The 27557-nt window shown below is 34.0% G+C and overlaps 1 protein-coding gene across 3 annotated transcripts in view; it reads right to left on the bottom strand.

Moving 5' to 3' along the window:
• The window catches only part of RhoGAPp190 (Rho GTPase-activating protein 190), a 38748-nt gene extending 12515 nt beyond the window's left edge, over positions 1–26233 (bottom strand). Inside the window, exons 1-16 of one of the 3 annotated variants that reach the window (XM_070109377.1) lie at positions 26003–26233; positions 23829–23985; positions 22641–23773; positions 22265–22558; positions 17915–18288; positions 17254–17836; positions 16829–17007; positions 16520–16762; positions 13873–13938; positions 10838–10963; positions 10718–10765; positions 8561–8718; positions 8286–8490; positions 8010–8228; positions 7885–7940; positions 7444–7828 (exon numbers count right to left, since the gene is read on the bottom strand). In XM_070109377.1, the coding sequence (XP_069965478.1) occupies positions 7444–7828; positions 7885–7940; positions 8010–8228; positions 8286–8490; positions 8561–8718; positions 10718–10765; positions 10838–10963; positions 13873–13938; positions 16520–16762; positions 16829–17007; positions 17254–17836; positions 17915–18288; positions 22265–22558; positions 22641–23773; positions 23829–23978 (4219 nt within the window). In that variant the 5' untranslated portion in view covers positions 23979–23985; positions 26003–26233. The remainder of the gene's footprint in view (positions 1–7443; positions 7829–7884; positions 7941–8009; positions 8229–8285; positions 8491–8560; positions 8719–10717; positions 10766–10837; positions 10964–13872; positions 13939–16519; positions 16763–16828; positions 17008–17253; positions 17837–17914; positions 18289–22264; positions 22559–22640; positions 23774–23828; positions 23986–26002) is intronic. The other 2 variants (XM_014238384.3, XM_014238386.3) reach the window with 2 other exon arrangements.
• Positions 26234–27557: the final 1324 nt, after the last annotated feature.

Genomic DNA, 27557 nt, shown 5'->3' with positions numbered 1-27557 from the left:
TCATAGGCGCTATTTAGGATTAAAATCTGGCGACTTATATCATTGCTTTTTCACCGCCATTCTTCACAGTATGCATTAAGATTTCCTTATCGAGTACCGTGCCCGTTTTCCGCTACAACTAAGTGCTCTTTCCCGCCAACATTATGCACTTACCTATTGACTAGCGATATGAATGAGTTCTTGTGTGCGACTTGACCATAAAAACCTGTTTTTTTTCCGTCATTTTACGAATGGTGTCAGTTTAGAGTGATTTCTTAATTTTTTTTTTAACATTTTGATCGATTTTGGATGCAGTAAATCGAAGGTTTTGCTTCACATGTTGCAAAACGTTACGAGTTTCACGATGTGCTAGTATTTTTGGCCGCCCTGAACGCCCCGAGATAATAAAAACGCCGGTATGTTTGTAATTATACTCTCGCAACATGTTGATATAGAGTATAATAGTTTTGTTCACCTAACGGTTGTTTGTAACTTGACTAAAAACTGAGATATCTTTATGAAACTTGGTACACATATTTCTTGGTACCGTAAGACGGTCAGTATTGCAGATGGGCGTAATCGGACCACTGCCACGCCCACGCCATTAATCAAAAACAAATTAATTTCCATAGCTACAATAAACTCCAAAATAAGATACAAGACTGTTATTTGGTATACTGGATCACATTAGGAAGCGGCATATGCAATTCATAAGTTTCATAAAAAGTGGTCGTGGTCCCGCCCCTAATAGATTTAATATGCATATCTCCTAAACTACTAAAGCTATAATAACACAATTCACTAAAAACAAATGTTTTTAGCACCTCTATCGACAGTATGAAAATTGGTAAAATCGGGTGACAACCCCGCCCACTCCCCATATATACATACTCCCCATACATACAGTTAAAAACTATTAAAAGCACTATAGATCAAGCACTAAACACGCCAGAGACATTCAATTTTGACTCCGGGATGGTATGAGATGACTTTATAGGAACCGCGTTCAAAATTAGACAATGGGCGTGGCACCGCCCCCTTTTTAGGTGAAAACTCATACCTTGGGATCTGCTTAACCGATTTTAACCAAATTCGGTACATAACATTCTTCTCATATTTCTATGTTTATAGTGCGATATCAGATTACAACCACGCCATATAACACCATTTTAAATTCTTTCTGATTCCTTCACTTTCCACTATGCAAATCAAGCTACAATGATTGTATCGGGGTAAAACTTTGCTCGAATAATGCGTTTAAAGTATGCCACATTGTGATCAAAAATTGTCTAAATCGAACCAAAACTCTTTAAGCCCTTAGGTACTTAATATGTGGACCCCAGTGCCAATAGTTGACTTTTTACCGAAAATATCGGTCAATGTGTAAGATATATAATTGAAATTCATATAATAAAATAAATAAATTAAACTCTCGACAATAGTATGTCTTTGTGTCAAAAATGGGATGAATTGGATCAATACTTTCTTTAATATACAATTTTGCCAGCACCTGAAGTAATATCTCGGGCTTTGATCCTTGCAAGTTGCGAGAGTATAAAATGTTCGGTTACACCCGAACTTAGAGTTTCCTTACTTGTTTTTTTATTACTCTATGCATGAAAGAGTGTGTTCTTTCAACAGTTAGACCGAGTTTAGGGTATGTTTTTCCTTCTTCGAAAAGTTTAACCATTATTTCCTTTTCAGAGGGGCTTATCTTTTCTTTTCTTTTAGGCCAGATTCGATATTCTAAATTTAATAACAAATTGAATAAAACAAAAATCTTTTAAAATTGCTACTTTTACGAAATCAAGTAAAACTATAACCTTTCGACACTTTTAAATTTGGTTATTCGGAGCCAAAACAACCACACTTGCATTAGTACAATGTGTTTATGGCTACACACAAGCACACGTAAGCTGCTTATAGCAAACAAAAGCGAGACGGAAATTTGAAAGTGTCGTGACGCGACCTTGAAAAATCTCTCTGATGGGGCCAAAGAAGTATTCACTTCAAAAATGGATATGATCTCTGAATATAAGATTTGAATTATAATGTTTTCAGAAACTTTGACTTTTTAATAAGATCAAAAGTATTTCAAATGCAACACACAAGGACGTGTGATTTGTCAGGAAGGCCGTGTGGCAGTTTCACATGAATTTCTGTGGCAACGGTTCGGATCACCGTTCCAGATGAATTTCTGTGTAGGAACAGTGTTGCCGTTTCGATTCAAAATTCGTAGTTTGGCTGGTAGGCAAAGGCTTTTTGTAAGCAATATTTTTTATCAGATGTATGAACTTATGTACAACGAATTGCAATTCATACTAACTAAAAAATAACAATGACTCGCAGCCATGTGCTTAATGTGGGGAAAATGAGAGATCCAACGTTAATTGAAACTGTGAAATAAAGATGAAAAGCGTCAAAAATTTGATATTTGCGAGCTTTTATTCAACTTTATAGCCATCGACGGAAAGAAAAATAAGATTAATGGATAGGTAAATACTTTTGTTTTATTTTTAATAATTGATAATATTGAACTTTTTAAACGTATAGATATGGCAATAAAGTACCTTAAACTTCCGCAGAAAGCGTTCAAAATGATATCATTAACACATTTTTGGTAGTGTGAAAGCTCGCCTATACCGAACTTCAGAACAGATGCGATGACAATTTTTAATTTTAATAAAGACTTTTAACTCGATTAAATCCAAATATATTCCGTTAAAAAATTTAATCGGGATAGCAACAGATGATGCAAGTGTTATGGCAGGCAATATACGGGGACTGAAAGCCTTGTTGAAAACAGAAACGGATGTTTTTCATATAACATGCACGTGCCATTCGTTGCATTTGTGTTGCAGTTACGCTTGCAAATAACAACCATGCAGTATAGAAGTTTTATGTAGAAACATTTATTCTTTTTTTCTCATAGCCGCAAGCGCATCTATGAATTACGAGAATTTTAAGATTATTTTCAGTAAAACCGCACAAAATTCTAAGTATTTCCTAAATCAGATGGCTAAGTCTAGAGGGTGTAATTTGCAGGATTATCGAACAATGGGAAAGTGTGAGGTTATGTTTTTTTTACAAATTATCTTGAATTGAGCAACATGCGACATATTTTCTAAATATTTCATATTACGACAACAAAGTCATTAATTGCGTTCGTTCATAACTCTGTGTCGCGTTCTTTTTACTGTGCGCCTGGTCAACTTCTCGCAAAAGCGTGAGGATGACAAAAATGAAGTTTAAATAAATGAAATTGAATGATTTCAGTAAGTTTGAACAAAGCCGGCCAAAATTTAATTTTAGTAGTTGAAGAATTTGTCTGATGTTCGGTTATATCGGTTATCGCATTAATTCAAAAACAGCATAAATAATTTTTCACTAGCAAAGCACTGCCAAAGACAAATGTGACAACGAGGCCGACATTGTCGCAAAATTGTCGATTCAAACAAATTTTGTCAACTTTGCGAACAGTTCGGCGTCAATATGTATGCGAGCTCGTATGTAGGTAGGTTGACAAAGTTGTCATTTCGTTGTTTTCAACGTTTTGTCAGAACTCAACCCTTTTACCAGCAACACAATATTACTCCTTGCTGTTACTTCCATGGCATGCCAGCATGCACAGAGGCGTTTTATCTGAGGCTGTACTATTAATGATAGCGATTGATTTGTAATTAAGGTTGAGGTTAAGTTGTTTTCCTAATATAATAATATTTATTATTAATTTTAAAATTTTGGAAATAAAATTCCCTTATTAAAAAAACAGATAATATAATTAAGTGGCAGCGCGGCCTTTGACCCCTCCATACTTCGATTGTTCAACTTGCTTCGTTCTAACCGTTGAAAGCAAAAGTGAAGAGCTTGGAACATTTCCACAACAGAACCGGCTTCTTCTTTGATACTGGAATTGACCCAGATTTTATCCGGGAAGAGCTGTTATTTCGATGATGTAACCCTTTAACTTTCATCCCCCTCCAATTCCCGTGTGTGGGCCACAAGCCAACACTTGGTTCCTTGCACTATATGTTCCGTGTGTTAGACCGTAATACGTCGGAACATCACATCAGTAAGATGCAAATCTTGCACTGGCTAGTGTCATTTTCCGATGTGTTCCGGCCTGCGCACCACACGTGAGTGAAATGTGTCATACCAACACCTCCCAGGATCACTACTACTTTACTGCGACAAACCCGACTTTCCCAATTAAACTGCAACGGACTAACGAGCAAGATCGAAGAGGTAGTTGATTTTATGAGCCGGGAGGTAGCTACGGTCCAAAAAACCAAGCTGAACAGCCGCTCAGATCTGCGAAGATGCGCAGGTTTCAACGTATTACGTAAAGATCGCGAGCGAGGTAGTGGTGGTGGCCTAGCCTTCATTTTGCACCACACAATTATTAGTATAAACATCTCCCCAGTTACTTGTTGCCCAACAGCATACCGCTCGAACATAGGTTTGTTGCTTCATAGCGACAACCGATTGGTACTTGGCGGCTTTAACGCACACAACGATCATTGGCATTCCTCCCTGTCAAACGATCGTAGGGGGAAGAAGCTGGCGGAACAGATAGACAATTCGACATTCTACACCCCAACAGAATTATGGGCAACTGTAGCAGCTCGCCTGACATCACCATCGCTAGTGGTGGTCTGATAAACAGCATAACCTTTGGACCTATGCTAATTCTAGCAACGGTCCTGTCCATAATAATCTCGATCGCAAAACACACTGACTTTATTTCTGTGGACAACCGCACCTACGTTAACTTTAACAAAGCGAACTGTGTGGGCTTCACAGAATTCACAGAGAGCACCTTCAACGCACTATCCATTCCTACGGACGTATTCGTTGACGAACGGCAATTTCGCAAGGTAATCGATGCTGCTACTGCTCACTTCATTCCAGTTGGTAGAATCCAAGAACTACGAACTAATTTCCCATCTGAAGTAGCAGCCTTAACAAATGAGCGCGACACCTTACGCCAGGCCGATACCTGTGATCCCCGTATCAGGGTTCTCAATTTGGAGATTCGAAAACTGGTAGGTCAACATAAGCGGATGAAATGGGTGGACCACCTGAATTCATGGAACCTCTCCGCCGGAGTGGGCAAGCTTTGAACTACTGTCAAATCGCTGTCCAACTCGAAGAGACACAACGATGATCATCCAATTCGACAGTCTTGCCTCTTCGGACCCGAAGAAGTGTGTAAGCTATTTTAGCCGACAATTTATACCGCACCCTTCGATGGATTAGGCGAAAAAATATGCTACCCGATGGTTGCGCAGCACCACAACAGCACTTATCGTCATAAACGCCCAGATAGCTCGTGGCCACAACCAGAAACCACCCTGCGAGAGTACTGTCTTTGTAGTGTAGGACCTGTCAAAAGCGTTTGACACCGTCAATCACACAACGCTACTTGAGGTCATTGAATAAACCCCGCTCCCTCCAGGACTAAGCGGTCGTCAATCATCGGTATTCTTTAGAGGTAAACAATCAAAATTAAGGAGAATTAAATAGGGGGTTCCGCAGGGTGGTGCCCTCTCCCCGTTATTGTTTAATCACTACAACCACCAGAAGGAGTCTCAATTACCTCATACGCAGGGGATTGCACGAAAACGACGTCGGACAATGAAATCAATGGCATGTGTTCAAAAGTGAACGTCTAAGTCTAAGAACTTTCTCGCTTCTTCACTGCTAGAAACCTAAATCTTTCCCTGCCAAATCAACGGCCACCCTATTTACTCACTGGACAAAGAAATACAGATTGGACCTCAACATTTTCGTCGATGACGTCAAAATTCTTACGACAAATAATCCTAAAATGTAATATGTCAGTCTGTGTCTGTCAGAAAAGTACAGAGCTGCAACAAGTTCATCAAACCGCTTGCCCGCTGCAATTGGGACACAGACAAAGAGACGTTGTTGTCAACATACAAGGCAATCGGCCGGCCGGTTATCAACCCCCGCCCCAATATGGTCGCCTGGATGCCTCAGAACGCAGATGGAGAAGATTCAGACCTGCCAGAACACCGCACTCCGGACTGCAACAGGATGTCTCCTGATATCTCCTATCGAACATCTACACAGTGAGGCCCGCATGCTTCCTATAAAGGAGCATAACACACATCTCTCCAAGCAGTCATCTGCCTGAAGCGGAGGCGCCTCCCAGGAAAATCAGGAGAACATTCCTCCAACAAGTTGACGAACTAGCACCATATACCGACCGACCGTTTCGGACGCGACTAACTTTCGACAGGCACTGAACGCCATTCACAGTGGAACTATAAACACCTTCTTTAACTCCCTTCCAGTGAATGGCATACTTGGAGTCCAAACACCATACCGACATACAAAATTCATATCCTGCATGTACCGGGTCCCCGCACGACACTAATCCCCTCTATGGATGTCTAATGAAACCTGCTCACTTAACCCCCCTCTTCATATGCTCCAAGCCCGTCGAAGCAGCGAGTTTCCTGTGCCTACCGTTAAGTGATTTCGATGACAGCTAACTTATTACTTTCCCTCTAACAGGGTCTGGATAATCATTACAACAACAACAACAAGATTGGAACATTGTTTGCGCGGGGCAAAGAGAAGTAATTATTAACATACGTGTATTTATGAATGTATGGTATATGTGTTTGTCAAATTTGCATACACAATAAGAGAACATTTAATAAATATATGAGCAAAATTTCCTGAAATATATTGTAATATCTCAATAAGTAAAATATGCTATTAGAGTAACTGAATTGAGATCTGCTAAGACTGCTATTAATAAAATAAAAGGGAATATTTGCATTCAGCTTAACTCCTTCACGCTTACGAACCCTAACTCTTAAGCCACCTCAAAAGTGGGAACAGCGACCGCGTTCCACTGTTTTATTGTTATTGTAGACGCAACGCACATGACTGTGTTGACAAATTTGTCTTTAAATGTTTATTTTATTTTAAATTCTTAGACTTTTACTAATAATTTCAAAAGATTATTTATAATTGTAAAAATTATGGTTTTTTGGTAATATTCAAATGCAAATCGGCACGCGATTTAACATTTGCTCCTTCTCTATTTATTAACATTCTCTGCTGTTGCTAGGAGATGCTTACTGTACTATAAAAATGTATTACAAAATCGTTGAAATACGACAAAAATTAAGTTGAGAGGTGAGTTGTTATTGCAAATACTGAATTTTTAAATTTCAAATGAGATGGAGTTCAGTTGTAATAGGGGCAGAACATTAGGTTGACAAGCCTTAATACAATGACTCTTTACAAAACACCATAAGCACGCTTGATTTAGATCTGAAAAGATCAAGTTCTCTCTTAAAAGTCTCGTAGAACTAGTATAGCTATTAATCATTTAAATTATATGTCAAAAACAACAAGAAAAAATATAAATATATGTTAATCCACAACATTAAAATTGTTTGTGTTTTGTCCATATAAACTTACCTTCTTCGAATTTTTGGAAAAGCAAGTCAACATGACCTCGACTACCTGGTACTCTATATATTCCTTCGGAGTCAAGACCCTCTTTCTCAATAAATTCTACACATCTTATAAGGAATGTTGGAATTTCATCTTTGTCTGAGATTAGTAATTTTCCAAAATGAGATTCAGTATTGTCTGTTAAACCTTTGCAAGCTTGTTTCAACTTTCGCTTGTGTTTTTTCTCTTGTTCCTTTTCCTTTTCTTGCAGTTTACGTAGCCTTGCATTGTCTTCTTTCAACCGACGTTTTTCCGTCTTTTCGAACTCCTTCAGAGATTTCGGATTTATATTAAATTCTGTCAAATTGTCTGTTCCAAACAAATTGATACTTTCAGGAACCATGGAATACTATAAAACCGAACTTAATTAATTATAAACTACGAAAGAAATTAATATATGCTTACATCTGGTGATTTATCGTTCTTTACAAGCTCATTGGTGCAATGTTCGGCTGACTTTTCTATAGAAAAGTAATATAATAAGAGTTTTGTAAATTTATGCATAAATAACTAATAAAACTTTGCCTTACTAGCGTCTGACACAGCTCTATGATAGTGTTGAGGAATCTCTGGTGGGCTTACATAGGAGCCAAAGAGCGGAACTCTCGGTGTTTGTACGGGTATCGCAACTTTCTTTTTCTTAGTTTTCTTGTTGATCGGAGGTTTCTTATTAATCTTGTAGTATGAGCTATTCTGTTGGCGCACTTTACGTTCGGTTGAACTTGCACAGCTATCCGACTCGGTACAGTCTTAAAAAACACACATATAATAAACGTTCATAGACTCTTCGGAGTCGTAGATCATACCTTCATTTTCATAAATCTGTTCGTATTCAGCCAATTCCTCTGAATCATCTTCGTCACAATCAAGTTGAGTATGATCAAAATGCGTATAACGTTTTGAGCATTTATCAGCATCAGAAACTGGCAAAAATGTGTCACCGCCAAAATTCATTTTGGCTACTGCTTCACTTACGAGTTGAAAGTTTTTCATATTTAATTTACCAGGTTGCTATATTTCAAAATTAGAAGCAGAGTAATTATTATTATTTTTTATATACTCGTATATGAAAACACTGCACCTTTAATGTTTGACTGGGGCCTTTTGGACGAATTTTATTTAAATTTGAATCAATGTGACGACGACCAGTTGTATAAGCATGGGTGGAACCACTAAAGTTGTTCCAAATGGAATTTTTGTTTAAATTTCTACGTGGTTCATTTTTATCCTCCAACCACTCTGCAAAAAAAAAGGTAAATTGATAATATCTCAAAATTAGAACTACAATAACGAGAGTCAGTTTTAATACTTTGAAAAAAATTTAATATTAAAATAAAAAAATTAAAACGAACTAAAAAACTAAGGAAGGACAACATGGTAATGTCAAAGAAATACCGAAATTATTTGCATATAAATTGTACATTTTTATATTTCATTGCTGCTATTCTGATATCGTATATGTCAAAACGTTTCAAGTGAAATTGATACATTTTAATGAAATGCAATCTTATACAATACATAAAGGAGGCAGAGTTTGCAGTACGTGATTGAAGCGAAAATCATTTTTTCATAAATATATGTTAAAAAATATTGGCCCATATTTTGTCAAAAATATCATAATGTATTCAGTTTAAATTAATGTTGTTGCGTTACTTTTATTCTACATTCGTAGTGCGCATTGTAGCATATATAATATTTGTTTATAAAAACTTATATAGAGAAAGTGTCCGTCCTTGATCGGATGTAAATACAGGTCCATTTTTGCTTATGTCAATCAAGGACAAATCTTTTAGAGCAAGCATTTCTAAAAATTCCTCCCTCTAATTAACTGATTCATTCATTCATTCATTCAAAAGAAATATGAATAATTTTAGGTATTTTATAAACCACAACATTTTTTTAGTCTTTTTTTAGAAAAATTGTAAACTCGTTTTAGTTTTTATGCCGGCTTTGATTTATAGCGGAGGATCTCCAGATTAAAAAACTATATACAATTAGTTACCTCTGATTTATGGTTTTTGAGATATTTTCATTTAAAGTTCAAAAATTCAACTATTTGAGGTACGTATTTTTTCGATTTAAAATGAATTTTACATTTATATTTATAACTTTTATAACAACTAACACTTCACTTTTGATAAATCCCGGTGGACCAGGGATTTTTTTTTTTGAAGCGGGGCCGAAGGCCGCCCACGCAACAAGGAGTTCTAAGCAAAAGAACTGAGGACACCCCTGTGTTGAACCGACCAAGGTTAATTTTTTGAAGCGTGGCCGAAGGCCGCCAACGCAGAATGGAATTCTACGCGAAAAAATAATAATGTGCTATTTATTTCCTGTCATTGGGGTATCATCCGTTTTCTTTATTCCTTTTGGTTCCTTATAGATAAGGTAAAACTGATCATTTATAAGAGTGCAACCCTTTTGTTATTGTGTGAATAAAAAGAACTGAACAAAAGTTAAATATTGAATTGAAGTTATTTATGCACTTTTTAATATAAAATACATGTGTAGAAACGAATTCGTGAAGTGTTAGAGGATATAGAAGTTAAAAATATAAGAGTAGAATTTATTATAAATTAAGGAAACACGTACGTTAAATAGTTGCATTTTTTGAACTTTAATGCAAATATCTCAAAAACCATACTTCAGCGGCACCTAAATGTGTATATTTTCTAAATCTGGAAAACCTCCTCTATTCGTAAATACCCACGAATTCAGTTACGCTTTTCTAAAATTTAACCTTTATGCCTATGTTGCAAAAGATAATCTAACTTTATTTTACAAATTGAACATATGTTTTTTAAATGAAAATTTAATGTTTATTGTATTACATAACAGTTGGACGATATGAGTTTCACAAAAATGGCATTGCGACAAATTTGTATGCTATTATATTTAGTTTTACATTAAAAATTAACTATTTTGTAGTGGAAAATAGGATGTTTAAAATAAAATGAATTAAGTAAATTTGCTTAGCGATCCTCCGCGAAGTCGAATTTCAGGCACGAAATATTAGTTTATCTAGCATATGGAAATTCTATTTTATCTATTACAAGATCATATATTTTGTGATATACTCGTTTATATGATTGTGTATCAAGGAAAAATATTTGAACAGTAAAAAAATAAAATGAATAAATAAAAAATAATATGAAAACCGGTGAAAAGAAAACTATTTAAAATTCGCAAATCATAACAATCATTACAACAATGTACAATTAAACAAGCTTAAATCAACCTGCTTCATGTGTGGCCAATGAATCCTTTGATCCACTTACATCAGCTGCTTAATGAAGGCATGAAAAAATAATTAAGAGCATTAAATTTGCACAACTTTCAAATAAATAAAATAGATTACATGTTATTTCTTCCAAACTAGACTCGGAAGCCGATACGAATTGACTCTTATATGTACACGTTATGAGTTGATGATCAGGTGGAGCTGGCTCTGGAGGAGTTGTTGGAGGTGGGAAAATCTGAAACCCTTAATAGCAATTTAATAGTTTACTGAGTTTTCTAAATTACTCGTTTTGAGCTTAAATAAAACAACTGAAACATATAACTCATATTAACTAATAGAGACTTCGAGATAAACATACATATTTAAATTGTTTCATTTGCATAAGTAAAGTTAGCCACAAATCACAATATCAACAATCAATATGCATCATAATCATTTGTTTATGTAAACGAAGTTATATATTAATATCCCTATACTATTAATATCAGAATAAAGTGGGATATTTCTTGTGGTTTAGAAAATATCTTCTTATCAACTTAAAAATCCTGCTGATGGCGAAATAAAATTGGAAATTTAAAGCATTTAATTAAATTAATTAATTAGATTCTTGGAATCAAGAAGCCCGTATACGTTTTCACTACATGATCTTATACACAATATAAAGAACTGAATACGTATATTAACAATACAAAAAATTTAACAATCTCATCAGTATGAATATTCAGTAGAGCAGTGTTCCTTGATGGTAGGAAGACAATATTATGTAAGATCTATTAAGCTGACCGAAAGGTGGAATATTTAAGGGTCCTCGAATACACAATGTGTTTATAGTCAAAAATTTCCTAGCTACCGATAAAGCACCAAATTACGAAGAAATTAAGCAAAATATGCTGACAAATTTTCAGACTCCAATATGGAGAAGCCAATATGAGTATTAACGTAGACTATCGTCTGAATTACTTTTCGCAAAATTTGGGAATAATGGTAAAGAACAAAGAGAGCGGTTCCACCAGGATCTAAAAGTGATGGAAAAAGGTATCAAAGGTGAAGGGATCGTAGTACGAGGGCTGCTATATATATTTCTGGCCTAGGCAACACTAAGTGTTGCCAGGTGCAATCTGACATTTCCATTGGAAAGTTTGACATAACATCACTCAGATAACATCACTCAGAACGTTTTGTCATTTAATCGTGAATTGTTTTATTTACAGGGAATTAAAAAATTCATCTCGGCCATAAAATGGAATTAACTCGTGAACATTTTCGTGCGATCATTTTTCACAACTTTCGACGTGGATTATCACGACAAGAGTGCATCGATGAACTAAAATCTAAGTATCTTGTATGGCTATAAAGTACCATCCTATAGCACTGTGAAAAACTGGTACAACGAATTCAATCGTGGCCGACGCTCGCTCAAAGACGAATTCTGTGAAGGTCGTCCAGCCGTTGCGCCAGAAAACATCGATGCCGTACGTGAACTGATAATGCAAGACCGTCATGTAACATACCTTCAGATAGAGGCATGCCTATGCATTTCTCCCACCAGCATACATTCGATATTGCATGAACACCTGGCCGGATCTCGTTGGATCCCGCACAATTTGACAATCGCTCAAAAAAAGGCTCGTGTGGATTGGTGTGAAGAAATGCTGAAAAAATACGATCGCGGTGCTTCACAAGACGTTTATAAGATCGTCATAGGTGACGAATCATGGATCTATGCGTATGAGTCCGAAACAAAACAGCAATCGCCCGTGTGGGTCTTCCAAGACGAGCCAAATTTAACGAAAGTTGTTCGTGGAAGAAGCACTTCGAAGCAAATGGTCGCCTGTTTCTTCACAAAACTGGACATGTGGCGACTATTCCGCTTGAGCAACGTGGGACGGTCAATTCTGAGTGGTACACCACCATTTGTTTGCCTGAAGTCTTGGGCTCTTGTTCGAAAAACGAACAAGAGAAGACGAATCATTGTGCACCATGACAATGCGAGCTCTCACACATCGGCTCAAACCAGCGCCTTTTTGACCGGCCAAAACGTCGAATTGATGGGTCATCCGCCGTACAGCCCTGACTTGGCACCCAATGACTTCTTTTTATTCCCACACATCAAGAAAATAATGCGTGGTCAACGATTTTCGTCGCCAGAAGATGCTGTTGAAGCATTCGAAAACCATGTTTTGGAGGTTGCTCAATCGGAGTGGAAAAAGTGCTTCGAAAATTGGTTTGAGCGCATGCAAAAGTGTATAAATCTTGATGGAGAATATTTTGAAAAACAATAAAACCATTTTCGTTGATAAATATTCGTATTTTCGTTATTAGGCCAGAAATATATATAGCAGCCCTCATATGATGGTTATTAAAAAGAAATTGTCAACTGAAAAATTATAAAAGAAGTGCTCATAAAAGAAAAATTTTATTTTAATAAAACATATGTTTTCGCCGTTTTTTCTTTGCTTACTTCTATGTATTCTTATTTTTCATAACATTACCATTATAAAGATATATGATATTTTGTTCATGTTTTCTGATTTTATCTATGGCAACAAAACCACTGTAGTCCAGTGTAATCTGTGTGAAATTTCTTCAAGATACCTCGTCTAAAGAAAAAGTTTTCCACACAAGCTTTTGATTTTTATCGTTTAGTTTGTATGGCAGCTATATGCTATAGTTGTCCGATATCGGCGATACTTGATAGTAAAAGGACGTGTGCAAAATTTCGAAAATTAAGAAATGAGTTCGCGTATTTACAGACGGTCATGGCTAAATCGACTCAGCTCGTCATGCTGATAATTTATGTATATAATTTAAGGTTTCCTTTCGGGTGTTACAAACATCGTGGCAAACTTAACATACCCTCTTTATGATATAACGAACCGGTAAGAGAATATATTAAAAATGGTATTTGGGAGTTTCTTGACATATAGGCACAACTAAAAATTAGTGTAAATATTGAATCTTACTTTTGTATAAATTGGCCATAATCAATAACAACAAACAAAATAAAAAATATTAAATGTAAATTATTTGTATTTTATATATCGGTGCATATATGTCCCATATATTCATTGAGTTCGATAAGAGGTCGATAGTTTTGTGGTGAGCTTTTACTTATACAAATTAGTCATATATATATTCTCAACATCACTTACTTTGGTGATGGTGTTTCGGCTTTTCGTTGTCGTCGTAAATTTCATCTAAAGATATGTCCCTTTCCTCTGTATTTGTAAAAAGATATATGCAGTATATTATGTGCATGTTACATAATGCTTAAAAAGGGATGTTCATTTATATATGTATATGTATACAGATCAGTTTGATATTTATTTATTGGGCTAAACTTAATTATTTTATAAAATTCGGTGTAACCGGACATTTTATACTCTCGCAACTTGCAAGGATTAAAGCCTGGGAAATTACACCCCATATAACGGTACTGTTAAAAAATACTAAAAGCGCGATAAACCAAGCAGTAAACACACCAGAGACATTAAAGTTTATCTCTAGGATGGTATGAGATGACTTTATAGGAACCGCGTTCAAAATTAGACAGTGGGCGTGGCACCGTCCACTTTTAGGTGAAAACCCATACCTTGGGATCTGCTTAACCGATTTCAACCAAATTCAGTACATAAGATTATTTTCATATTTCTATGTTATAGTGCGAAAATGAGCGAAATCGGATTACAACCACGCCTATTTCCCATATAACACCATTTTAAATTTCATCTGATTTTTTCACTTTGCACTATGCAAATCAAGCAATGATTATATCGGGGTAAAACTTTGCGTGAATAATACGTTTAAAGTATGCCACCTTGTGACCAAAAATTGTCTAAATCGAACCAAAACTGTTCAAGCCCCTAGGTACTGAATATGTGGACCCCAGTGCACAAAGAAATCTCAAACAAGTATACCATTTGACTTTGCGGGGCTATAAAATGTTCGGTTACATCGAACTTAGCCCTTCCTTTTTTGTTCTATTATATTTTCTATTAAATATTTAATTTTTATAGTTTGATTAACTTGAATTATAAGTACATATGTATATGTACATAAGATTTTTCCCAAAAATAAACGAACTTTATATTTAAATCATACAACAGCATTAAAAAGATGCATTCATCTTCTTTCAAACGCACCTAACTTCATGTAAATCGGATGCAAGACGTTAAAGTTACAGCCATTTCAATTAAAGATTGAATTGTATCGTACTTAAGTTTATACGTGGTTTACACCTTTTAGTGTGTAAACTGAGGATTTAAATGACGACCAAAAGCCAAGTCGTCTAGAAGCTAGTAAGCATGTTCAATTTATTGGAAAAAGTCCGTTAAATTATTGGTATCGATGCAAATTTTACTACGTGAATGTTAGTTGAGGGATTACGAGTAAAAGCACTTTTTGGAGAATTTTAACTGAAGATTTCGGCAAATGGTTTCTGCGGTTTTGTTCCACATGAACAACATTTCTATAAATGACATACAAAATCTATGCATGCGCTGGTTGATCTTTCCAAACGTTGTATTGAGTCTAATGGAACCTATTTTGAATAAATAATAACTTCAAAATGTGCACTTTTTCTATATCCACAAAGTTCGGTTATTTTTTGGAAAAACCATACATAACTAGCGGAGCTTTACTCAATTTGATATGAACTTTAACTTATGTCTTTATTACGATTTGTAGATTTGACAAATAATTAAACAGCTGAAATTTTGTATACGAAAAGTCAAAACAATTAATTTCAGTTATTACTCACAAAAGGGTGAACAATTATTAAAATGGATTAGTTTTGATTCATATTACGATGTCGAAAATGTTGGGGACAAAACCGATGTGCTGTCCATACAAAAAAAGCCTTCCTGATTGCTTAAATACATTTGGCCAAAGACAGTTATAAATACTGTTTGTTGCAAACACGTAAGTTATTTTCGTTTAAATAAGGAATATAAATAATGAATGACGGTAGTTATCAAAAATGCAGTGGAAATGATTTTAACTTTGAGCTGGCGCAATCATATGTGTAGTCGTTAAGGAAATTCTAAATATTATTGAAATCACTTAATTTTATTTTCTACTTTCCCTCGTTTTTTTTTTCAAAATAACTATTTTAAATAGTTGATTTACCCATTTTAAATTTTCTATTAATTTTTTCCCGAAATAAACTGCACGAATTTTAACTACAACCGCTACGAAGTGTCAAACCCACTGGCACAATATTGAAAAGCGTAATATTAATATCGATGATACCAAATTTCAAAACTTGCATTAAACTGCAATTGAGTTGAAAACGGGAATAAGGGCTCAATTGTCCGACAAATTCAGGGACTTACAAGTTTATAATGCGAAGCCGAACAGCTAATAAATTATTGAGAAGCTCTTTTCTGACAGCAAAATAGTGGGGTTGACCACTTCAGAAAAACAAATATTTTTATTTGGGTCGGAATAGATAACAAATTCTAGTTCAGCGTCAAAGCGGACACCATTTATTATATATAATTCGGGATAATTAAATTGCATCATTTATCAAGGCTGTGATAACAAATTTATTTTCAAAATGGTTTCCTGCTGATTATTTAAATAATGAAGAACAAAAATAAACGAACATAATTTGGCAAGTTAATTTAAATACATAAATAATCCAGCTTTTCACTATATATGTTATACATAGTAAATTACTTTAGTCGTATGATTAATTAATATAATTCGTTTTTTTTTCATTATCTTCGATTTTAGATTTTCGATAAAGCTTGTTTATGACACAATTTTTATGTCACATTCAGAAAAGAAAAGGCTTACCGTTTAGTGAATTCAAAGATCTAGTTGGTAACATTTCATAGTTTTCACTTCCAGATCCATCAGTACCCATAGTACTAGATAACATATAGCTTTCATGTCGTGGTGGTGGTCGTGGAAGCTGATTAACTGAATTCTCTAGTGTGCCTTCTCCAGAATCCAATGTTATTGACTCTTCCACATGCAAGTTTTCAACTTCATATTTATTTTCCCAAACATTTTTCAAAAATGGAGTATAGAAAGCGACTAAAATAGTAAATCAATTATTATTGAATAATGCACACAATCTATAACAGATCATAATACACTTACACTTAACATATTGATCGGCAGAAAATGTCATGAAATTGCCCTTACACCTGTCAGCCAATGAATTTCCTTCCGTTATCAGAAATTGACAAATTTCACTATTGAAAAATGCATTTGCGCCTCCACTCTCAGTTACAGCAATTATTTGTAATGGAATATTCGAGTTTTGTACAGCTAAAACACTGAAAATGCATACAAATGTGTTAAAAATAATAGTAAATATTAAATACGAAAGATTTGTAGTTGAAAAAGTGTAATTCAAATATTGTTTATATAAAAGCATGAAAATTATCACTCACAAAGACTAGACTTGCTCATATAAGCACATTTTGTTTGTATTTTTTTTTTCATTTGTGTGAACTATTATTGAGAATTTTTTTTAAGTTTACAACATCCCTTTTATTAATTTCAAATAACATAAAAAGTACCTTAAATTTGAAAATGATGATCGACGTTTTCCAGAATAAAAATAAATATATCCATGAATTAATTCCTCACGATACTGGTTTATTCCGTGATAAGATGATAGGATGAATTCAATTCGCTTTTTTGAATCTCCTATGAATACGTCAATCAAAATGGAATGTTCTGACGATTTACAGTTTGTCGATTCAGCTATTAGTGGGTTTATAATATTTTCTATATCATATTGATCCCCACAAAACATACAAACAAGTATTCGTAAATCAATATGATTTGAAGAATAAGAATCAAAATTTTTCATTTCTGAGAGTCTTAAGGACAGAATAACAATGTTAAGAATATCGTAGACATATTTTTGTTGATTTTGTTGATGATCAATAAAATCGCAGTGTAGCATTTCAGATAATCGTAATCCTTCATTACGCAGGTACTCAACTTCGTTTTCTTTCAGATCCTGAGGTTGATACACCAAAACGATAGGCAAGTTCTCAAATTTGTCCTCTAATTCCAAATTACATAGCAAAGTGCGCTCTAAGTTATCCTTTAGCGTTTCAAACGACTGTTGATTTGAGTACACACAAATTAACCCTAAAATCAAGAATAATACGTGTACATACTCGTATATATACTTTACATGAAAATATAAATTTGCTTAAGAATACTTACCACTCGAATGCACATCAATTGACTTAAATGCTTCCATATCTCCATTGGCAATGCGATAATTTAGGTAATAGGTTTGGTTCTCATAAACATATTCCCCTTTTGATCCTGTGCACATTCGAATATCATTGAGCAAATCACTTGCAAGATGTTCGGATCCGACTATTAATAAATTTAAAGTTCTGTCGGAGCTCGAAGACTTCCAGTTGCTGGAATTCTTCAGATTCGGTGACTTATCTACCAAGAACTCATCTACCAAACTGTCAACGCAATTATGGAAGAAAGGACAATGCTCGCGTATGGGACAGTGTATAAAACCCAAATGTTGAAATAGAATCACCCGTCTCTCCTGATCAAGTCTGTCTAATATTTTATACCTGAAAAATATGTATATTAAGTCAATTGAGTATTTGCAATTCTAATTTATATATGGTCTTAAATGAATATAATAAAGTGTTAGTAATGATACGCAGATCTATCTCGTAATAAAATTAAAATCTAAATCAATATTGTTAACTGATTTCAAGCCGAGATTATATGTACATATGTGTAATAATAAAAATATATATTATAGAATATGCGATATTTCTCAACGAATAACATTCCAAGCAAATCCGGAAATATTTTTATTTTTTTATTTTTTCGTCTTGCAATTTTCTTTATTTGGTTCGAAAACAAAATCGTAACAACTAAACATTCATACACACTTACATATTTTTATTTTTTATAATAGTTTTAAAAATGTATTTAATAAAATGAAATACATTAGTTTAACAGTGGTCTTAATATGTAATTGGGGTCATATATTTCGCATTCCTAACCATTAATTACAATTTCTACAACAACTAGTTCTATGGTACCGGAATGATTCGGAATTTATCAGGCCAAGAACTGTTATTTTGAAGGTCTAACCCTACTTGGATCGGTAAATAATAAATTAAAATTGTACCCATCAGAGAAACATATTAACAGGGCTGCTTTATATCCTTCTTATCCGATCTGGTATTGATACCAATCCGGACCCGGAGGAATTTTTCTGCAATACATGCAATGGATGGAGCCATCTTAAGACCTGTTCAGGCCGTAAGACACATAACATAGGGTGTGGACCACAAGTTATGTGGTGTGTGCACCTAGCAGTGAAAATCCTAAGCCCTCCGTAAGGTGACTTCGTTGACAGTTAATTTTGCACCTTCCCCCAAGAAGTGCCTAGACTTTCGGAAACCACAAAAACAACATTGATCTTTAGCCAAGTAATGCGGCTGTTCTTTATAATTTAAATACGAATTTACTTCGGTTATGCGGTCTGCATGCCCAGATTTGATGAATACTAAGAGAATAAGACGAAGCAAGAAAATATGATACAAAAAAACCATAAAAGTCACAATTCCAATTAGTTTAATATTATGATATGCAGACTTTGGTTTATATTTGCTACACAGGATAGCTTGTCATTCCAAGTTAGATATTTATAAGTAATATTAATTAAATATATTTATTACAAATGTCCAAATTTAGAAGCTGCTAGATCAATGGGCAGGGATGGGTAAAATCTTAGCATGTCCTAAAAGAGCGTAAGTGATCGTAAACGTATCTACACGTATTATCACTAATGCGCACAAATGAAAAGCGTAAAACGAATACTTATGCTTCAGTTAAAAGTTCAAAACTAAAATTCAATCCTATAAGAGAGCAATCAGCTAACTCGTGAGAGCAGTGAGAGCAATCAACTAACTCGTTTCTACGGTAAAAATCTAATTCTCGCGGATATCCCTCGAATACACTTATTTATAAATAGGTAAACTATTTTTAATAGATTGATTTTAGTTTTGAGCTTTTACATTATGAAAAATTATAACTAAAAAACTAAATGTGTGAGAAATCGTGTATACAAATAGAACAATGGCAACATTGGTGAAATGAAAACAAAAGAGAAGAACTGATTTCTGCGTTTGATACGGGCGGTAAATAAGGAAGGGAGGAATGTCGGTGACTGTTTGGGCACTAAAACGACGATAAAGTCAGTCGGCAATCAGCAGTTGACCGAACGGGTTGGCGCGGACGGAAGTAAATATTTTACGTATGAAATCAAACTAATTCTTACTCGATAAAATATCATATAGTCCTTTTTTTAATGCCAAATTGTTCAGCTATAATCTTATTGTCACTCAACCTGAAACAATATTAATTTTTATACATTCATTTGCACGTGCTAATTCGTTTGGTCACACAGTAAACTAACACTATGTCATTTTATGAAGGTCGTTTGGTTGGGTTGGTTGTTGTTGTTGTTGTTGTAGCGACAGAATTCTGCCGAGTTGACAGTCCTTGGCCGGAATAAATCCGGGTCCGTTCCGGTTACGTAGACCCGACTGTCGTGGGAACGGGGTTGGGTTGGTCATACCCATCCTTGTCCATGAGTAAAGCTGCAGACGATATTAAATTTTGATTCAATAGCAACTCATGATTAATACATACGGCTACGAGTATGATCAACAAGCAGTAGTTAAGCATTAATGAATTTATTTAGGAAAAATATTAATAGAAAATGGAAAATGAGTAAAAAAAAACTACTTTATTTATAATTTCAAACAGATTTAATCAGTTATCTTTCACAAATCCATAGAAAAGTGAAACATTTGTTGAGGAAGTAGAGTAAAATCCCGAAACTGGACGAGACAAGCTACAATTTGGAAACATTAAAATAAAATAAAGGGATCGTGGGAAGTGTTTCGATCATTAAGAGTCGATACAATCTACTACTCCTAGAAATATACTTTTTGAGTAAAATTAAAATTTTTTTTTTGCGTTTTGCACCTCTTGAGTCATTGGTGTTTTATCCACAGCGCACAAATATGGTGTTCATAATATTTAAAAACAGGTTTTGTAACAACCATAGATATCTTAGGTTTCTGCAGCCCAAAGTTCAAATCATTTAAAATGCATTCTTGATTACTACCGGCAGCAAGGAAATGGAGAGTTTGTGATAACGTTCCTTCCTCTCATTTAGTAAAAAACAAAATGATTCCTTATTTATAACTTATGTTTTTTCTTATGCGCAGCACATCAGTTTTGGCCCGAACATTTTTGTTATCGTAATATAAATCAAAACTAATGTCCATTTCAATAATTATTCACCTTTTCTAACTAAATTAATCTGTTTTGATTTTTCGTTTAAAAATGTTCAGCTGTTTAATTATCTGTCAAATCTTATTTTTTTAAGTTGGCAACACCAATCAAACTTCGACTGAAAACCGTAATGCCAAAAAAGAGTTGGGTTGATCTGAAGTTGAATTGCTTCAACTTCAATTCAACCGAGTGGAGTTGAAAACCGTAATAGGGGTATTAATACCATCAACATCTCCCGACAACCATTTTTTAAGTAACGGGACTTTACAAAACTGTGAGAAAATTTGTGTGAACAGTATTGTTCGCTATAAACTTTTTTTCTAGAAAAATAAGTAAAAACTATCTTTTTAGCTGTTTTAAAGAAAATACATATTAATTTCAAATTTTTTAGTTACTTTGGAAAAAGCTATAAAATCTTCTCTGAAGAAAAAGACCTGATAGGAGAAATAGAGAATGGTCTTTCTTATAAAAACTTGTAGGAAATTGCACAAAATATCCCTTGGCTTCATTTTCAAAATCAAAAAACAATATCATTTTTTGGTTACCCAGAAGACTGGCGGTCATTCAAAAAAGTAATATCCGACACTAGCATCAGCCAGGCGCTTAATTGTTTCAGGTGCTACAGGCACCGCGGTGGAAATTGATAAAGTTATTAGGAAGGTCCATTGAGTTTGTCACAAAACAATTAGGAAATCCCAAAATAAACGAAGGTCTGAAGGCCAGAGCGTTACTTAAGGATATATTTTTAAGTCAAAAATATCGTAAGGCTAGTTTAAAATTCGTTAATAATTATGAACATTTTAACGTTGATGGCTGGATGAAAGTGACTTGGTACGAATCGCAACATATGTTCACGATGAAATTTGGTGGAGGATCACTCAAGGCGTTTGGATGTTTCGTAGCAATGAGCTAGGTCTACTTCGACGCATTGATGGTATTATACGTAAAAGTGATTATATTACCAATCCCAGAGGACTCATGTTTTCCTGGTCTTGGCATATTTGGGCTGGAGCGTCGGCAAAGCGATATACTAGTGTAGGAAAATGACCCAAAGCATACCGCACAAACAAAAACAGAATGATTTTATGCAATGGGATTAAAACTCATTAACTGGCCTCCAGAGACCTCAGACTTAAGCCCGATAGAGAATTTTTTGTGAACGATTTAGTCCCCTATTGTATTCTTATAGATATACTATAACTAAAAATAATATTTCTATTTTACCTGGAATCGTCCTGTATAAGATCTGTAATTGCCCGAACATCTTCTTGAGTAATAATATCAACATTTTTGAACTGCTGGAAGAATTGTGCGTTTTCTAACAATAGTTCGATAAAGTTTTGCTTGCTTTTCTCAATAATTTCATCTTGATGAATGTCATAAATTTGTTGACAATCATGTTCTGATAAAGCTTCAAAGCATTCACGACCCATGAAAAGCACGCGTACCTCTGATAGCTGTTTACCCGGAGTCACAAAGCCAGATTCCTCCAATAATAGTTTAAATTGATGCTTCCATCTAGCACAATAAAAGTAAAAGGTTAATATTCAATTAATATATATTTAATATTATTTATAATAATTAGGCTCAATAGACTTACCCAATTTTCTTCTTATCTTGCTGTACCGCATTAACATAATTTCGAAATATTGTTTCCGCTTCGGGAGTATCCAATACATCGAATGGAATACGAACTTCATCTTCGGTTTCTTCCATATCAACTAATTCAGTCCATGAAGCTTGAGGGCACTCAAAAAAATGCCGATCAAAATCAAGATGGCTTCTCAATATGCCTTTGGCATTTCCCCATATATTTTCATCTACTGTACCCAAAGTACTTATGTCGGGTAAAAGATACTCCAATACATTGGCAAACTTATCAACATACTGATTGAGTTTTTTATTTAAATGATCATCACGTAGCTTTTTCATATGACGTCTAAAGAGTTTTTGACCAGCTTCTACACCAAAAATATTTAAGAACTCTGTCCATTCTCTGTACTGTGCTAATATTTTGGATCCCTGTGACCAAAGCACATGGTAATCAATTATCTGGTTACGAATTAGTCTCGTGACAGCTTCTGAACGTGTGTCCAATAGTTCCTTACGTGATTTTGCAGCCTCATAGTATGAAGTAATTTTTACACGACTTTTTACTTTATCTATAGTTTGAGCAAGAAGTAAAAATGCTAAATCTATATTTATAGATTCATGTGAGGATGTTTCGACCAATTGAACCAAACCCTTATATTCCTTACGCTGGCATATTTTTTCGGCCTCTCGTATATAAATTTCATTTGAATCGTCGTTTTTAGTTGTAACGAGTAAAACTGGTTTTTTATTTTTCAATATATTTACTATAACATTGTGAACAAAGTCAACTTGCTTTTCAACGGGGCGATTTGGCACAGGACTCACATCAAATACCACAATGAAACCATCTATACTCAGTCGGCCTTCGGGCATTATTTTTTGTTCATACTCCTTTTCGATTCCCAATTGATTTTTACATATGTACATAAGCTTTTCCGCTGAAAACACCTTAGTGGCAATACAACGCTTGTAATATGGTTCCATTTTCCCAACCTTAAACGGTTGAAATGTGGAATCATCCATAAATTCCGTCTGTTCAATTATTTGAAAATTGTAATCCACTCCGTCTTCAGTGGTTTTTCGTACATCACCCCAATATAAGAAGTGATCATTGTTAACAATTCGTCCACTAAAGTCACTCTACAAATAAGCACATTTTATATCATATTTTTGTGTTTTTCTTTGATTAAACTACCTGGCTCAACACTGATATGTGATCAATAAAGTAATCATCGGCCATCGGACGAATGAATCTGTTGCATAGACATGATTTTCCAACACCAACTTGACCCCTATCCTTTTCGGTCCCCGAAAGACCTATTACGGACACATTGATCTGCTTCATGATTCACCTGTTTAAGAATTATACAACAAATCAATTCAAAAATTAATGAATAAGCTTCAAATAATTTCTAATATGAACATATTAATTACACATATTGTGTAACAATTTGATTGAGTGATTACAGGAACATTTGCTACCCTCTTCTTCCTCAATAACAAGGATTGCAGTAGATAGCTCTCAATACAACGAGTCTCTTAGCTCAAGAAATTAGTCGAAACGGGTTTCTTAACTATGAATATAATATTTTATAAGCGATCAAAAAATATATCAACTTATAAATACCAGTTACAGAACAGCACAAACATGAGAGTTTATCTTTTCCATTATTTGTCAAAATTTGTTTTAAATAAAATATGAAAAGAATAAGTACTTCAGTGCACAATTAAATTGCTTCTATTGAGCCAAATTTTTAATTATGGAAATGATTTTCGTACAATGGAAATGTATTAATATAAATACATATATATATTTGCCCGTTCACAAAAACAGCCGGATCTATGTAGCCGGAACGAAACCGGATTTTGTCCGAGCCTTCAATTCGACAGCATTCCACAAAATTATACAGGAAACGTTTTTGATGGTGCAATAACAACAAAATTTGGTCAGATCTAGGTATCTTGCACATTAGCGACATGTATGGGATGTTTGTACCAATCCTGGTCATTTTTTATATGTTATATGTTTTGGCTTCTACGCCCGCTTCGGTTCTGGCACCAGTAATCATATGTCCGTTTGTCGGGGAATGTTTCATCGATTTATTTTCGATAACAATGTATGATAAAAGTTTTTCGCCAACCAGTTATATATTTTTAAAGGTTTTAAAATACATCAATGTTTAGATGTGAATAAAATAGAGGCATATGTTTTGCTTTGGTATTAATTTAATTTTCACTGCCTTACCAATATACATATAAATATATCGGTAATAAAGCAATAATGCCGTCACCTAAAATTTTGTTGTTTTAGGGTAAACATTTTACATTATTGAAACTATAAGTGGTTGTATTATTTTTATACTTTTGGTATATAGGAGCAAATTAGGAGCCTAGGCTTTAAGTGGCTGATAATCGCTAGCGGTATTTGGAGTCTTTGAGTGTAATAAGTAGGAAAAAACTAACATAATTGTACATGTGGCAAAATTGATTTACAACTTTTGAAAATAATAAAGGATATAATACAAAAAATTTGCAAAAAACCCGGTGTAAACTGCAAGAGCATTTCATTCATAAAATTTTCCTAATGTAGAACAATAACAAAGTAAGAAAAGTTTTTAAATTTGTCATATTTGAACATTTAAAATTTGTATACATGTAGTTTAATATAATGTCGTACTTCATGTATTTAAACTAAAGAAAACAATTGTTGAAGTGTAAGAATTGAGTACTTCCGTACTCTAGAATGAATCAATTCAGCATCCAATTTTTAATACAAACATATATAAGTACTTCACATATGATAGTGAAAAAGGAGGCTAGGAGGGTTGGACAGAAAAAATTGTAGTCGCATAAATAGAAATGCGATTAATTTCATAAGTATCACAAATTATTGAATTGAAAAGGAGTTTTAGATAACAGCAAATGCCACTCGTAGTTGATTCTGTAAGAAATTTAATTTATTGAAAAAAAATCTTAATTTAATAAATATACATCCGTTGTGTACATAAAGCTCGGTAATTATTTGCCTGAAATACGATATTTTTTATACTTGTATGAATAATCATTTATTTTCTAACTATTCAACAAAAATGGCAAAAGGAAGTATGCTACAGGTAAATTTATTAAGAGTACATACAAACGAGACTAAATGTGACACCACAGGACAGCCTTTAGCTCAAAATGAACAATGCATTTTTTTACAAACCCGTTCTTGCGCACAAGTCACTGGTCTTGAACATCCAGACACGAATTTTTTTTTGCAAATACTTTCCAACTCTTTTTTAACTAAATTTCTTTGGCTTTCTCAAAGATATAAAATTATTCTAATTCTTAACATTTATAGACATAGATATAAGTATTACTGCTTACACTTATTGGAAATTAAATTGCACTATTTAAGACTGCTCTCCTTGGACACAGCCTGTATAAATACTAATACTTAACACCGCCACTTTAACAATATTATTTATAGTAAAATAGACTTTGAGAAAACTTTCGTAAAATTCTATAAAACCTTCTCCCGAATTAATACCCAATTGATGGCATTACAGAATTTTTCACTCTTCATCACATTTACGCCGCCCAGTGAAAACAAATAAGTCCGAATTTAATCCGAATAAAAGTACCTGTAAGAGGCTTGCCACATTTTTCAAGCAATACAGTTTTTATTAGATCTCCAAATTGAGATGGCGCTGTGGTAGATAAGTTAAGGAAAGAATGTTATTGAATAGAGAACAGATAGAGAATGTTACAGATAAAGAAAAAAGTGAGAGACCCGTGGTCCATTGTTTACTCAGAACATTTATTTTTTACTGTTCTCTATATATGGCATTATATTTTACAATTTCTGTACTATTACCATTCATTTATTGCTTTAATTACTTCTATAATTTTTAAGCACACTCTTAATTGCGCTTTTATCCGTGTAGAACTGGGACTTAGGCTGCTTTTGAGGAAATGCGTTGACCTATTGGTCTGAATTTTCATACCTTCCAATTTAGATAATGGGCTAAATTGAAAAATTATGAAATAATTATATTAAGTAACCATATGGTCTCACATTACTAATATTTTCAAGGATAAATTTATAACAGGAGTTTCTTAACCTTCTGGAAGTATTAAAAACATATAATAATTTTAGTTCATATTTTTTTATATTTATTGTAAAACATTCATGAATTAATTACAATTCTTGTTTTAAATAAAATGATATTCGAGCTAAATCCTTTGCGGTCAAAATATATAAATATGAAAGCACCTTATAATTTTATGTAAATATAAAAACATAAAATGTTCTTAAAAAATTTGAATTAAATAGTTTTGAGTATCTTAATTTTCTCCTAATTCACAATTTTTAAAATATTTTTATTATTCTATACATATTTTCATATCACATACAAAAAATTTATTGAATCGAAATTCAGATTTCCTAACATATCGTACATAATCATTTGAAACTGAGTGCTATTCCAACCATGAAAAGAATTTTAAAATGAAAAGGAATGCTGAATTGCGTAGCAGCGAACTGTTACGAATAAGAACACAAAGCATACCACCTCGTCGTCTCTTCGCCCACAAAAAACCGGTTTGGGCGACAAAAGCGTCTGTGTGAATTGGCCGCAAGATTGTCGATTCAAAAAAATTTTGTCAACTCCGCGACGATTCTCACATTCGGCGTCAATATGTATTCGAGTTCATATGTATGTATGTGTTATTGTTATTCTTTGCCTTTAGATATTGCTTACGCAGCGGACATAAATATGTCGAAGAATTTTTCTTAAATGTTTATTTTATCATATTATAAATTCTGGAGTTTTTAATATTATCCTTTTTAATTCAAAATTCAAATTTAATTTAATTTATTCAGACACAAATCGAAATAGCTATGCGCATCGATAACACAAGTATGCAAAAAAAAAATGTA

This window comes from Bactrocera oleae, chromosome 5 (assembly GCF_042242935.1).
Source record: "Bactrocera oleae isolate idBacOlea1 chromosome 5, idBacOlea1, whole genome shotgun sequence".
Lineage (NCBI taxonomy): Eukaryota > Metazoa > Arthropoda > Insecta > Diptera > Tephritidae > Bactrocera > Bactrocera oleae.
Note: the sequence above shows the minus strand (reverse complement) of the source record. Positions and strands in the feature narration are given on the sequence as shown.